Source organism: Melospiza melodia, chromosome 1 (assembly GCF_035770615.1).
Source record: "Melospiza melodia melodia isolate bMelMel2 chromosome 1, bMelMel2.pri, whole genome shotgun sequence".
Lineage (NCBI taxonomy): Eukaryota > Metazoa > Chordata > Aves > Passeriformes > Passerellidae > Melospiza > Melospiza melodia.
Window position 1 is genome coordinate 121,124,565 of NC_086194.1, and position 14,456 is coordinate 121,139,020.

Here is a 14,456-nt window from a genome sequence, read left to right on the forward strand (position 1 = left end):
GGGGGCAGGTGGGACAAGCCTACTGCTGCTCCCCACCCATCCCAGAAAAAACAGAGGGACTACTTCACACCAGGACCAGTTTTCCTGCTGATGTTCCTGCAGAGGCTGGGAGCTCTAACCTGAACTCCTGGGCTGGGGCTAGCTTAAAAACAAAAAAATACTATCTTTTGTTATTCATTCTATTACTTTCTTTGGCATGACAAATAAGAGAATTCTGTTTACTGTTAGTTTATTCCACCCAGCCTTTCACTTTTTGGGAAATACGAGTAAACTGAACATAGAGATTTCTAGGAAGAGAAAATGATCATATTACAGTATCTAAAATGGGATTGTTTTATATTCAACTGGAAACAAGTTCTCAATTGGACAGTAGTCTGATTTTAAAAAGATGACTGATTGGGATTTATAACTAATAACAATACAGTAAAAAGTTAATAAACCCTGCTGATTTATATGCCAGTATGGGGACTGTGTTAGCTCTTCATCTCTCCCTAAATTTAAAATGAAGTGGGGGGAATGGTCCGAAGTGTGGTAAAACATTCTATAAAGTAATGTAGTCTAACACTTCTCTAGGTTTCTGTTATTGCAACTGTAATTTTAGACATTTGTACAGGTTATCTTGGACACAGGAAAAGTATATAGTCACAGACATAAAACACCTATGTATAAAATATAAAGCAGTGTTATAGTTACTAAAAAGGACATGCCTTATTGCTACAGCAATTCTTGCTTTTTATATATTGTACTGTACCACAACTTGTTTTGAGAATGTCATTTGCATAAATTATTCAAGTTTGAGAAATATTCACACATTTTGATTCTACAATATTTAAAATAAAATAATTTTCTAATGTGTCTCTTTATTAAAAGAGAAATAAAAATGTCATCTTGTAATTCTCTTAGGCCAGACACAAGGGTTTATACACCTTTTTTTTTTTTCTTATCTTCTTTCTCGCTATTTACTTGCACAATGAAAGCCGCTGTTGGTACAAAGATTGAAGAGCTCTATATAATGGTGCTTTACACATTCACAATCGGTCTGTGCAATTGTGAAGTTCTATGAATGACCAAAGAATTACCAAACATATTTTCTAAATATAAAGGACAAAAAAAAAAAAAAAAAAAAAAGAAATAAGAAAGAAAAAGAAAATAAATCCTTGTTTCCCATTAAAACAACACCAGGTTGCAATTTGGACACTTGAATGAATTCCAATGTTTTAAAGCTGAGACTTCAAAAGAGAAAGGCATGTTTGCTGCAACATCCGGTGACTGTAATACCTTACTTGGAAAGGTAAGTGGTTAATTTGCATAATTTATAATTTTTATACTAAAGAGCATTTTCATATAAACCAGAAAAAAACCCCTAAACTCTACAGATAAAGTTCTTACCTCCAGTCACTGCTGCAGGTAAGGTTGACATCAAGCTGTACAGCGCAATCAAAAACATACTTACATCTTAGCTCATTTTACAGGTACAGCCATAATCAAGGCACAAAGATCTTCTACAAGTATTTTTCTTCAATAAAGTTGTACAAAATAATATTACATTTTACAGTCTGTACAATATAATAAACCAGCAGTAAAACAAAAAAATATATATAGGGAGAGGACTGTTGTCCAAGAATGATCGGAACTAAAAGGATCATTTGTGGACAGCACAAATAACATAAGTGAGGGTGGTAAATCTTCTGCCTAGATGCAACAGGCTGAAAAGTAGCTGTAATTCAAATGCCTGAGGTGTGCAGAGACACTTAGCTCCAAAACCCCAGAAAAATTGCTTTGTCTTCACCGTTCCTCTCATTATCTACTCTACTTCCTGTGCCAGTAACGGCTTAAAAGAGGAGGTCACTTTATCAGTTGACCTGCAACTCAGAAATGCTAAAAACTGTGACAGAGTAATAAATATTGTGGTGCTGCTACATTGTGTGTCTACTTCCTCAACAGTATTTAATAACCTGATACAAAGTGCATTAATCTTTTTTTCACCCATCAAGTACTCTTCAATGTCATGTTAAAAAGGAAACCCACACAGAGGGATAGGTATGACTTCAGTGTCATCCAGATGACATACCGGTCTGAACTGAGGTTAACCCACTGGAAAAAATTTAGCAGGTCACGTTCAGTTTTAAAAAAACAAAAACCTAAGGGAACAGAGGTAGCCAAAGGGCTTAGTGGAATGACGAAGAAGTGGCATGTCAAAATAAAGCACAAAAATAGTCCCAAAAAGCATGAAGGGAAAATAACCCAAACTTGCTTCAAATCAGCTTTAAGGTTAAACAATTAAAAGTAAACAAAGTGAAGAGACTGACTTTTCTATAGTATATTCTTCCACCCTGTGTGGGGTAGTATCAAGAGAAAGAGTAAGGAGCAAAGAATTTAAAACCACAGGTTCCACGGTGATCCCCCTCACAAGAGTTCGTACTGGCGGAGGTGCATCCTCTGGATGATGTCTCGGCAGTCGTTGAACACTCTGCGGATGTTTTCTGTGTCCACTGCACATGTGAAGTGTGGGTAGCAGTAATGCCGGCCGTCCCCACTCGCTGTACTTATCCTCTGTGCAAACAGGGAGGCAAAAACAGAAAGCATCAGGGGCCATGCCGTGAGAAGTTTCCCATCTCAGCAGTCTACAGACTTGGGGGAACCAAGAGCCCTGGGAAATCTGTACACATATCACTAAAAAGAGTAAACAAAAGGAAGGGAGGACTGTGGTCTGGTCAGTCTGAATGACAAATCTGAAATGAAGATTACAAAACATTATGGATACTGGGGTCAGGACAGGAGTCTTTTGTGGGAACCACGGATGCCATCCTTAACTGCACAGGCTGTCGCCATTTGTGCATCACTGTGCAGCCAAATCTGTGCGGCTGACAGCTGTGCAGCCTGCCATGCCACTGCCCCAGGAATTGTTTCCTCTTCTTTTTCTAGTGCCATCATGTGGCAAATTCTTGAACTCTTGTTTTACATCAGCAACACAAAACCAAAAGCCTCCCAGTTGTGGAGCCAGCAGTGGCAGAGAACAGCATTCTACTGCTTCTGCTTCTTGTGTGTGGGCCCCTCAAGTTATCTTCACTTAGAGCACCTATTAAGCCAACTGAAGGATTGGTGTCATCACTGAGCCCAGAATTTGTTGGAATTGTCACCAGAGTGGCTGGGTTCACTTAGAGTAATCATACATGCAAAAATCTAGTAAACATCAGACCATGCAGAATTACATTTTCTCAAGGCTACTGAAAACCTTTTTAGGTTCTAACTTCAAGGATCATTTTTTCCATGGTTATCTTGTTAAAATTCCCCAAGATCTTAAAACATATATTCAAAAAATATATCCTAATTTTTATTCTGTATTACTATAGGACTGACAAATATAAATCCATTCTAGACCATTATCTTGCAGAATATAAACAAAATGTCATGAAAGCAGAAGGTCAGTTTTAAGGATAATGATTTCTATAACTATTTTCTAAATTTCATTATAAATTACTCTAGCTAAACAACAAAAGAGTGTTCCATCTCACTCAGGCTACACCATATATTTTTAACACAGGATTTATTTTATGTGTAGGTTTGACCTTTTAAATACCTTTTAAATACAGATATACAAAACTATAGGCATTTAGAAGCCATGACTTAGATAATTAGATCAACAAGCAATTGCAGACTTTTTCCAGGTAATTTAGGAAATATTCCACATTCAACACTGATTCCACAGGGGTGTTCAAACACAGTCTAAAAATTATTTTCTTACTATGTGATTTTCAATACCAAGTTTGAGGCTTAATCTCATGAAAAATGCTGAGAACTGTCTGCTTGTGTTTATCATGCACAGATTTCACTCATGTCTATGGCAGTAAGCTGCCCACAGTGTCCTGGTTACATACACAGCATGCCACAGGATGTATTTTCAAAATATTAGGGGGCTGTCTGTTTTTTTCATGTGACAGCTCTTGCAGTCCTCTCATTTGAAGACAAATGCAGAATTGTCACCCCTACTCGACACTCACTTTGAAAAGTAGTGTGTTACTCAGCATCAGTTCACAGGGGGGAAAAAATCCCCTGGGACACTGATGAAAGAACATTTGCTTTCCAGGCAGGAATATTTAATACTGGCATCCCTACACTGCAGGGGTCAGGATGACATGCAAATTTGAGGACTCCTGGCCTGTGTGTTTGAGCAGCAGCTCCTTCACCTCCCAGATTCAGGTTTTGTAAAACCAGCAGGACAGGAACCAGAGGGGCCATGCCACTGTTCTAACAGAGGTGTATTCACACTGGGGATGTATTCAAACTAAACATCAGCAGCTGGAGAGCCCTGTGTGCAGAGCACCAGAACAGGGCTGGGGAGCAGCCTCACCCAGGAGCACAAAGGCACACTGCCTCCAGGAAGAGTCTGGGAGAAGAAAGGATGTGCCCAAGCTGAAGGACAGAGGATTTCCCACAAGATGCACTTCCAGGACAGGGAGATGCCCTTGCCAGCCCAGACCTGAGGTGCAGGCCCAAGCCCAGCCACCCCTCCCATGCTGCTCCCTGACTGAAATCCAAGGGATCCCAGCCTGCTGCCCAACCCTGAGGGGCCACAGCCCCCACACCAGCCCTGAAGCCAGGAGCTGACATCTTTTGCCTTTCTAATCTATCCTATGTAGCAATAGTTATTGGAAATGTGGTCAATTTTAACCTCCTACTAAAATTCCTCAAATTACAGGCTTTTAATTTGCCACTATCATTCCTACAGCCAGGCAGTTTTAAGGGGTGCAGCACCATGGTGCTGATTGTCACACATATCCATGGTTTATGCAGACCTACTACCATGATAAAAATCACAATAAAGCATAATAAACACAGGCTTCTCTGAACCATGCCTGAAAATTTAACAGAGTGGGGCAAGGAAAAGGTCATAAATCAAGAAACTTGGGAAAGAAAGTATAAAGCAAAGCCAAGGCAGACACAGGTAGAACACACAGGCCTTTTCTTCCTGGCACCTGGCTAAGGCCATGAGATGTTAGTCTGTATTTCTCCTGTGCCTCTTATCACTTCCTCTCTGAAACCTCAGCCTTTTGTGCCTGACCCCATGGAACTGGAAGTGGCCATTTCCACTTGGCCCTCTCCCACCTTGCCCTCTCCAGGCACGGCCACATTTCTCAGAGCACTGAGCCAGGAGACAGACGTGTTACAGAGGAGATGCTCTCTGCCAAACCTGCAGCAGTTGCAGGGCAATGAGGGAGAAGCTGCTCTGGCCCCATGCCTGGTGAGCCCCAAGGAGTGTCTGGCAGGTGCTGGCCCCAGCATCAGAGTTTCCCTTGCCCCCAGCACCCACAGGGGTTTCCTGGGTGGCTGCAGTGCCTACGCCCCCTCCCCTCCCTGCTTCACAGGTGGCCTCCTTCTGTAATGCCAGGAGTCATGGCAGGTAAGGACCTCGCCCTCAATGTGTGTTCTTAAATCATGAAAGTAGATAAAGGTGGGGAGTTTCACCCTAATTTCCCTGTAACTCATCCCTCAGAGCCCCTCTCCTTCCAGACTGGATATCATCACCTGCTTCACAGGATTCCAGCATCACCACAGGAGAGATTTGCCATGAAGGGATTTTTTTTCGTAACTCTTACGTTAACACAATCTGACATTTCCCCTCAGGATCTGGAAGGCTAAGGCAGCAACTGGAAATCCCCAAAGTGTGAATACAGTAAATTGCTTCTTTCTTGGTGCGTCAGCAGCTGTAATTCCTAACAATGCTCGTAAATGCATAATGACTTCAAAATTCTTAATTCTAACGACTCAATTTGTTGTCTCAAACACACACATATAGTTTCTACCAGTAGGGCATGATGGATGAGCTTTGGTTCTGGTCTCTGGTGCTGCTCTGCACTGTGGGAACAACTGAGAATGAATGAAGCCACAAGTGATACTGGATTACACTCTCCGACAGCAGGGCTGGGCTGTGATTGTGTGCCTGACAACTGCTTTCACCTTCAAAATGTAAACTGCACTTCTTCACTCCAGCTGGAGAGGAAACCTTAATTGCAAGAAAAATGTGACTAGACAAGGAAACTTTATCATGATGCTTCAGTAGAGCCATGACACCAGTCCAAAGGTGAGGTAAACCTCCTAAATGTCAAACCAGAAATCTTATTTAAGCATAAAATCATAAAATCTGCCTTTTTTTTTCCTTTTTAAAATTCCTGCTGTCAGCTGATCACTGCCAAACTCCTTGAAGGAATGCAGGATAAAAGTAAAAAAGTCTACTTGTTTATGCATGGATTCTACATGACCATTCTAAGCACTAGCACTTACTGTGTGACAATTAGCATGGCAGGTGACTTTACACAAAATGGGCATAAAAAAGTGCAGCACTGAGGAAGGTTCTGCAAGAAGGGCAGCTGAAAAGAACTAGGGAATTGCCAGACGTTGTCCTCTCCTTCTAGCTTTCTGCAAAATCCCATCAGTTTTCCCTAAATAAACTATGCCATCTGTCAGTATTTCCTATGATAGAATCACACATAAGATGAAAATTACTCACTAAAAACTCATCCCGGATGAAGAACTTGGCTCTTGTGACTTTGGGGTCTTCTCCTGCATCTGGTATTGCTATTCAATTAAAAACAAATGACATCAGAAACACAAAAACCAAATAATCATGTATTTGTAACAAAAGATTTAATAAGAAAGAAGTAGCCCTCCAGTAGAGAAATTGAAATGTTAAATACTAGAGGAGATTCCCAGTAGGTAATTCTAAAATTAAAGTCAGTAAAACTGGACTATGCAAACAACATATTTTAGGAACCTGAAAATTGCTGAAATCATTGCAACAATGTCATTGGTCATATCACAAAAAGGCTTACTCACATCCACAGCTTGTTCATATAGATATAAACCAAGTGGGAGTTAGGGTTTAGCTTTTATCAGAAAATATCACTAGAAAAAGCAGCTGAGCTGTTCAATTTCTGCAGCAGAACAGTGTCTCCTGAAAAAAGCTTCTGCAGGCAGGAATGTGAGTTTAAAAATGGTTAGTTCAAGATTACACTTGGAAAAAATGATAGCATTGACAGACCTTTTGATATATATATAAATGTATTTTAATTTCAGGCCCCAATTCAGCAGAATACTTCAGATATATTGCCCATCAAGGGATCTTGTCTTAAATTCTTGTTGAGCAGGAGACTTGTTGCTCAATATTAACTGTTTGTCAGCAGATGAAGTTGTCATTATCTAGGCCATGCAATGTATTTACTCTCAGTAACAATGCAGTGAAGAGATAACCTATTTATTTCCTTTCAGTGTTATCTATCATCTAGGATACCAAAATCAGATGCTCCTAAACATAACATTGTAAAGGCCAGAATTTATCAGAATATGGAAATGTATTTTTCATCCATAGTGCTGGGGGTAAAAATAGAGCAGCAGCACAATCAACAGCATATTGGAATTCAGTGCTACTGCCCTTAAATAATGTCAGCTGAAACTGAAGAATAAGTGAACAACTACAGGTTAAAAATAGAGAGCTGTTTCATGTGTGAATATTCTGGATCACTCTAGATACCCACTGTGAAATCCCTCTGAGAAATACCAAAAGCTAGTTTTTCCTGACAATTGGCTTATTATAAAAAACTGCTGAAAATTCACTCAATCTCTGTCTATGTGGTGCATGCTTAAGAAGGGGAAATTTGGGTGATGGAGATAAGATTTCTTCTGAAAACCCTTACCATTACAAAAGAGATGCCAGATCAACTCAGATTTTAGGATAGTTCATTTACCCTCTATACCTGAAACTCAGAATCACACTCATGAAGTTCCAGACCTCAGTGAAGGCTGAAAATAAATAATCATCATCTTCACCTCTGTGACCAAGGCTGTGGGTGGTGGTTGGTGGAGAATGAAAGCCTGTTCCAACAGGTGGCTGCAAGCACCACGCCAGGGACATCACTTGGGTAGGGCAGAGGTGAGTGGTCAGAAAGTGGAAGTTTTACCACTTTTGCTAGACAGACCTGAGATCTGTGGGGAGATCTTTGCCTGGCATAATACCAGAGTTTACCTCTGCAATATGTTACTGTGGTGCAGGAACCATTGCACTTCTTGAAGATAAGAAACTGATCACTCTATCACCACAGCTCTCTTCCTATGTACTGATGTGGTTTTCCTCCATTAAAGCTCCCTTACTGGTCTGCTGGGCTTCCCATCAGTATTTCAAAAACTGAAATTTACAGTATTGGAGGATGCAGAATGGCTGCAAAATAAGTCTCACGAATCCCCAACAAAGTTCAGCACAGTGGGAGGCCCAGGCAGAAGCATCTGGAAAGGGGGGGAGACATGTGGCTGCTTTTCTGTCCTGGGAATGGTGGTTCCTCCCAAAAGGGGAGGGCAGGTGCTGTGGAGCTGGAACCCCTTCAGACCCCATCCACACTGGGGTGCCTGCGAGCTCCATGCTGCTGGCATGCTCCTTACCTGACCAGCAGCTCATGTCAAGGAACAGTGTGTGCTTGGGAATGTGTGTGAGAGACAGACAGACAGGGAGAGGAGCTATGGGCTGGGCCATGCCAGCAGGTCCAACCCAGCACGGGGAGAAACCTTACCATCCTCAGGTACAGTATAATGCGCGTATTCAGGAAAGTAATCTTCAATTTTTGATTTCCCTGCCAAGACTTTTTCAGCCAGCATGTCTTGTTTATTCAAGAATAAAATGATAGAAATGGTCCGTAACCACCTGTCAAAAACAAACCAAATGTTTGTGTTATCTCTGACATGTTATTCAACAAAAACCTATCATATTGATAAGAAACTTACTGGCTATCCCTGTGTGAACAGAGAGTGAAATAGTGTAGAACCCGCTTCAACAGAAAAAAAAAAAGATGACCTAAATGATTGTTTTCATTGGTCTGCACCTGTGCAGAACAATGGCTATATTTCTAAGGTCAGTAAATACATTTATAAAAACTGCAGTGGACATTGCTAAAGGGAACAGTTTTCAAAATTTTTTTTCTAAATTGTCTTTTAGTTATCAAATTAGGAAACTGATGACATTTTCTAGAAGCACCACAGTTCACAACCAGACATTACTGTCTGCTTTATTTGGTTGTGATAAAGAAAAAAAAAAAAAAAAAAGAAAAAAAAAGGCTAGAAAGCTCCCTCCCTCAGACTGCTCTAAGCTACTGTTCATCCACACAGTTATCCCATCTTTTAGGGTGGCCTGTATGACACCTGATGAATGGAAAGAAAATAATGTCTCTTTTCTTCCCCAATTAATCCATCACAGTGACAATGTGCCTTGGGATGTGCAGTTAACATTCCTCCTTCACTCTACCTTCAATCACTTCTCAGTGCAGAGCATCCTCACAGGTATATGCTGAAAACTTCATCACCTTATTTTGCACATTGTTTTTACTTGTTCTCTACCAGGAGCCCATTTGTGTTGCTATGTGGCTATGTACCTACAATTTACAGGCACTGTGGCAATTTAATGGCAGTTCCAGTCAGGTTAGGTGTGCAGCATCACCCCCCAAGGCAGAGGTACCCTGTGCTCTCAGAGCTGACCCTTACAAGAGCAGCATAAGGAACAAGCACAGGGAGCTGCTCCTGCTGCTGCTTTGGAGGGGGAGATCAAATGTTCCTCAGAGGATCTTGGTCTCAGGCAAGCAGCAGAGTGATGCCAGGAGAGGGTCTCTCCTGCCTCCCTTGCAGCAGCCAGCCCGGGGTGGGGGGCTTGCCCTTTCCAAGCTGTTCCCATGCCCTGCATCATTCGGCAGGAGTGGTGAAATGCCACGTGCACTGTCCCTGTGCCACAGCCCCTGCCAGGGAGGGGTGTCACCCTGGGGGCACTCTGAGACCTGGCCCAACCTGGCTATTTTCTGAATAAACAATCTGAGCCTGAGCCTACAGCAAGGGAAGTCCTAATTTGAAAGTAGTTGAGCTGGGGAAGACGGGTGGGAAATGAGGTTTGTTTTACCTATTATTCCAGATGCTTTTGAAAAGGTCCAGGGATTCCCGTAGTCTGTTTGTGTTATTGTCTTCCCTTATTACCATGTTGTAGCTACTGCAAGCCACAACGAAGATGATAGCTGTGACATCTGGGCAGAACACACAAAAGAAAGAAGGAAAGAAAGGAGAGAGAATAGAACATCTCTGTTATCCCAGTACATACTCCACAGGGTAACACCACCATTACTCACCAATCAGCCAAAAATACCAGAAAAAAGTTATCTGTAACACTGGACCTCTGTGCTAGTGAGGTACTGTGTGTGGGTATGAACACTGAGCTGCTCACACCTCAGAGAGTAAGTTTAAAATAAAACACAGAATGTTTTTACTTACCATTAAAGCATTGGATCCACTTTCTTCTCTCATCTCTCTGGCCACCTACATCAAACATGCTGTTAAAAAGCCATAGGATGTTATATCACTTATGTGCACTAGGAAAAATCACACCAAGCAAGCACAGCACGAGGGTTCAGTTTAAAAATCCGACAGCCCCAAGGACAGGAGCAGTAAAATACTGCCTGAAGAGGAGAAAGACCTGCTGATGCTGCACTGCATGTCAGAGACAGCTGCACTGCTCCACCTGCCCTGCTCTGCCAGGAGAAGGCTACTGAACCCATAAAATGAGAAATACACTCTTCAAGGACAAGTGCTGGCCTTTCCAGTCCACAGCAGTGCATGTGGCATGTAATACTGTACTATAAACAAGTACAGGTTTTGGGATATTTTGTAGGGTGGTGGGGAAAGGGCAGCTCTGTATGGAGGAGGACATGAGGCAGCTCAGCCCCGTGAGCACTGCCACCCTTCTGGGCAAGAAGTGGTGAGAGAAGCCAGTCTGCCTGTGGGTGTTTTAGACACACAGCAAATTTTGACAAACACAGAGCTTGCAGCCCTCTGGAAGAAGGGATGATTCCAAGTGACTTCTGTGAGCTCTCATCCCCAAAGGTATTTTATGATTTTATAGTGCTACACCAATGCACCAGTTTTTACAAGAAGCCACACACAACCCTACTAAAGAGCATTGCTAATACATGTAACTAATTAAAGCTATTTTTGCAAAGTATGAGGTAATTTTACTAGGACCTCTGGAAGGAGAGTTGAAAAGCCAAATCAAACAACAAAAAACCACCCACTCCCATCCTAAGCCTGCTACATCATGCATACATGAACAGAGACATCTGAATGAAGCTATTAAAAATGAGTATGATATTCATAAATCATTACTAACAGACTTACTGGAAATTTACTTTATCTACTTGAAATCTTGTTTCAAAAATCCCTGATGTCAACACTCTGCATCTTAATAGGTCCTGGAAATGAGAACAGAGAAGCTGATTAGTAAGGGTTTTTTTCTAACCTAATTTTGTTCTTAAAAGCTTGGAATATTATTTTCCATGAAAAGTCTTAAATGTTTCATTTAATGAAAGTTCAATCAGACCTGTTGGTAAATTGGCATTTGTCTGTACTGACATGGTAAATAAACTTAATAATGATCACTGCACTTGGTTTGTGCACTCAGAAAGCAGGAGACCCCATCTATGTTCTCCTTACTGCCCACTGAAACCTGTTCTTGATGGTTATACACCTTGGTATGTCATGAGGATAATGAATTCTGAAGTTACATAAAACTAAGAAAAATGTTATTCATGTTGTAAAGTCAAGTATTAAAATGTTAGAAAACTCCAGATTTACAGTTGCCCAGGCAACCTTAACTCTGCCCTCTTTTGTACTGAATGAGACAGGAATCCTATCGAAATAATAGCTTGTGACTGAGTAATTAAAGCTCTGTTACAGAGCACAAGGGAACAGAATTTAGGTCGTGCAGAAATATGGCATTTCTTTCCTATTTTTTAAACTAGCAATACTTTACAACTTAACCAACTCTCCTTTAATAATTAAAAAATAATAATTTCCTGAATTCTCAAGGGGAGTAGGTAAAAGCAATTTGTGATGCCCCCTTCCTAGATGGAAGGAGGCAGTCAGTGGTGCAGAGTGCAGGCTCAGCTTGCCTTTTTTCCCTACCCTACCATCTACTGCTTCTGGTAGCCAAAGCAGACAGCTGCATGCATTCAGCTGAAGGCCACTTATTTTATATGTTTAGTTATTTTATACACTACTGTCATTTTCTGTCACTTGCTGACTTTGTTATGGTGCAAAAAAAAAACCCCCAAAACCAACCCAAAAAGCAGAAAGCAAGGGAAGAGAAGAAACAAGTGATTTTTACCAGCTAATTCAGCAAGGCAACTGATACACACAACAGGACAAAAACAAAAACAAAAGCAGAATTCCCCTCTCAGAGCAAATTTTCCACCTGCCAAATACAAAGGGCCTTTTCTGATCTTTCAAGACATTTCTCCCCAAAGGAAATATCAGGAAAATTTTCTAGGTGATGAAAGACTACTTCAGGTAGAGAAGGGCCTCCCAGGAACAAACAGGCAAACACTAACCTAAATAATGAAAGCAAAAATGAGGATTTTCTTCACTGATTTTTCTCTCCAGGTGTGTGATCTTGATGCTAAAACCATGAGATCTAGAGGGAGCAAACCCCAGTGCTAATTCCTTTGGTCTGAAAATGTCCTGAGTGCTTGAATAATTGATCCTATATTGGTAGACTATAGGACATGCTTGTGGTTATGGACCCAAACTAGGTCTGAAGGAAGAGGCTCTTCTCTGCATGCTGCCTTGGGTGATCTTGTGCAAGTCAACTCATTTCTCTGAATTTCACTCCCTAATTGCTCAGTGAGATTTGACAACTCTGCCTTCTTTTTAAGGGCATCCACCTGTTATATGCCTTGCATTGTTAGACTGAGTTATTCAGTGCAGGGATTCTCTTCTGCCATCTGTATTTGGAGTTTATGGCATGGCCCACAATCTTGGCTGAGACTGCTAAATGACCGTGGGATAGCAGCACTGAAAAATAACAACTTCAGAATGTTTGCTGAAGAGACAGCAAAGGAAAGCACACAGCCTGAGCTCAGGGAAGGCAGCTGGAGCCAGGCAATATGGTGAAGCCCCTCCTTACTTCAACACTGCACCAGTTCAGCCTTAACATGAACATGTTTGCCATTAGAGCACTCCATCAACATGTACCACAGCATCTGGGAAAAAAGTGTACTGTCTTGCAAATAAGGCTTGAATAGAAACTCTGCTACTCACAGGAGATGGGCACAGCCTGCAAAGAAGGAATCTGCAGGCCTGCAGAGAAGTGTGCAAGCTCTGCTGCTACCACTGGTGCTCTCCCCTGGATCTGGACACCTTATTCACTGCAAGCTTTTGCCTGTGAAGGACCCTTCTGATAGATATGGGAAATGTCCCTCTGGGGCCACCTCCACCACTGAAATAAAGCATTGCTTCTCTGTACCAAAGGCTGGTGAGGGAAACCATAACTTTTTACATTTATGCTTTCTGTTCTTTTTTCCATTCACCTTGTTTTTGTGGGACACAAAATGGGAAACAAGAAGACAAAATGGATCTAGAATCACAGACCTAGATGTTACAACAGTAAAAGACAAGTGTGCACCACCAAAATGCCTCTTCTTCTTTAATATCCATTACTTAAACTGCTAGATCATATTTTGCTATTTTGCCATATGTCTTATTTCAGCTGCACTAGGGACTAAAATAAATTAGACAGAAAATCCAGATGAATGTCAGTCTTAGTTCAGACCCTACCCCATTATTTTTACTAACCTGATCTGTGGGTGTGTAGTCATCCATGCTGACGCTGTCAATTCTTTCTAAAAAGCTGGAAGAAAAATAAACACGCACTTAGTTATGTACAATACTGTCTAGTAAAAGACATTTCACTACCTTTTCTAGTTTACAGTCCTGCTGAGAAGTAAAACACAACTTGAATGGTAAAGTTAGGAGCCTGATTATTTCCATATATTGCTCAAGGTTATATTTTATAAGCCAAACAAACATTTTACCCAGACTGTGTTTCAATACAGCACTTTCAAAGTTACCATTATGCAGTACTCACCTGTGGTTCAAAATGCAGTAAAAATGTTACAATTTTGTGAGGTCCACTAAAAAATACTACTACTAACCACAGATCATAACATTTTATGGCTGTTAAGACTTAAAAAATATTTTGGGATTTAATATAGAAAATGTGGCAAAGGGGTGCCTTTATTTAGTATAATGCTGATCAAGTATAATGTTATGTTAATTATGGTCTCAGTGGCGTTAGCAGAAATGCTTGTTGGTATATACAAAAAGCTTTGGACTGACTTGCTGCCCTCCAACACTGCAACTAAAGCAAAAAAAAAAGGAAGTTAATGAATCTGATTCTTTATGTCATCAAAACTCAGTGACATGCATGGAGTGAAAGAAAGCTGCAGGGAAGGGCAAGAGATAAGAGAACCAGAAAACAGGGGAAAACTACATTCTATGATTATTTAAAAGATTTTCCAAGCTTTAATTCTTTCCTAATATGTGTTAGAATGGCAGCACTTACAGACATAAAAATGTGATTTTATATTTATTGCTAAAAGAGG

General features: G+C 41.0%; 1 protein-coding gene across 3 annotated transcripts in view; it reads right to left on the reverse strand.

Annotated features, from left to right (window-relative positions):
- Nucleotides 1–828: 828 nt before the first annotated feature.
- GNAL (G protein subunit alpha L) overlaps nucleotides 829–14,456 on the reverse strand; it is a 179,306-nt gene continuing 165,678 nt past the window's right edge. For all 3 annotated transcript variants that reach the window (XM_063165867.1, XM_063165875.1, XM_063165884.1), the window contains exons 6-12: nucleotides 13,648–13,702; nucleotides 11,194–11,267; nucleotides 10,294–10,352; nucleotides 9,929–10,049; nucleotides 8,559–8,689; nucleotides 6,509–6,576; nucleotides 829–2,553 (exon numbers count right to left, since the gene is read on the reverse strand). In XM_063165867.1, the coding sequence (XP_063021937.1) occupies nucleotides 2,407–2,553; nucleotides 6,509–6,576; nucleotides 8,559–8,689; nucleotides 9,929–10,049; nucleotides 10,294–10,352; nucleotides 11,194–11,267; nucleotides 13,648–13,702 (655 nt within the window). In that variant the 3' untranslated portion in view covers nucleotides 829–2,406. The remainder of the gene's footprint in view (nucleotides 2,554–6,508; nucleotides 6,577–8,558; nucleotides 8,690–9,928; nucleotides 10,050–10,293; nucleotides 10,353–11,193; nucleotides 11,268–13,647; nucleotides 13,703–14,456) is intronic.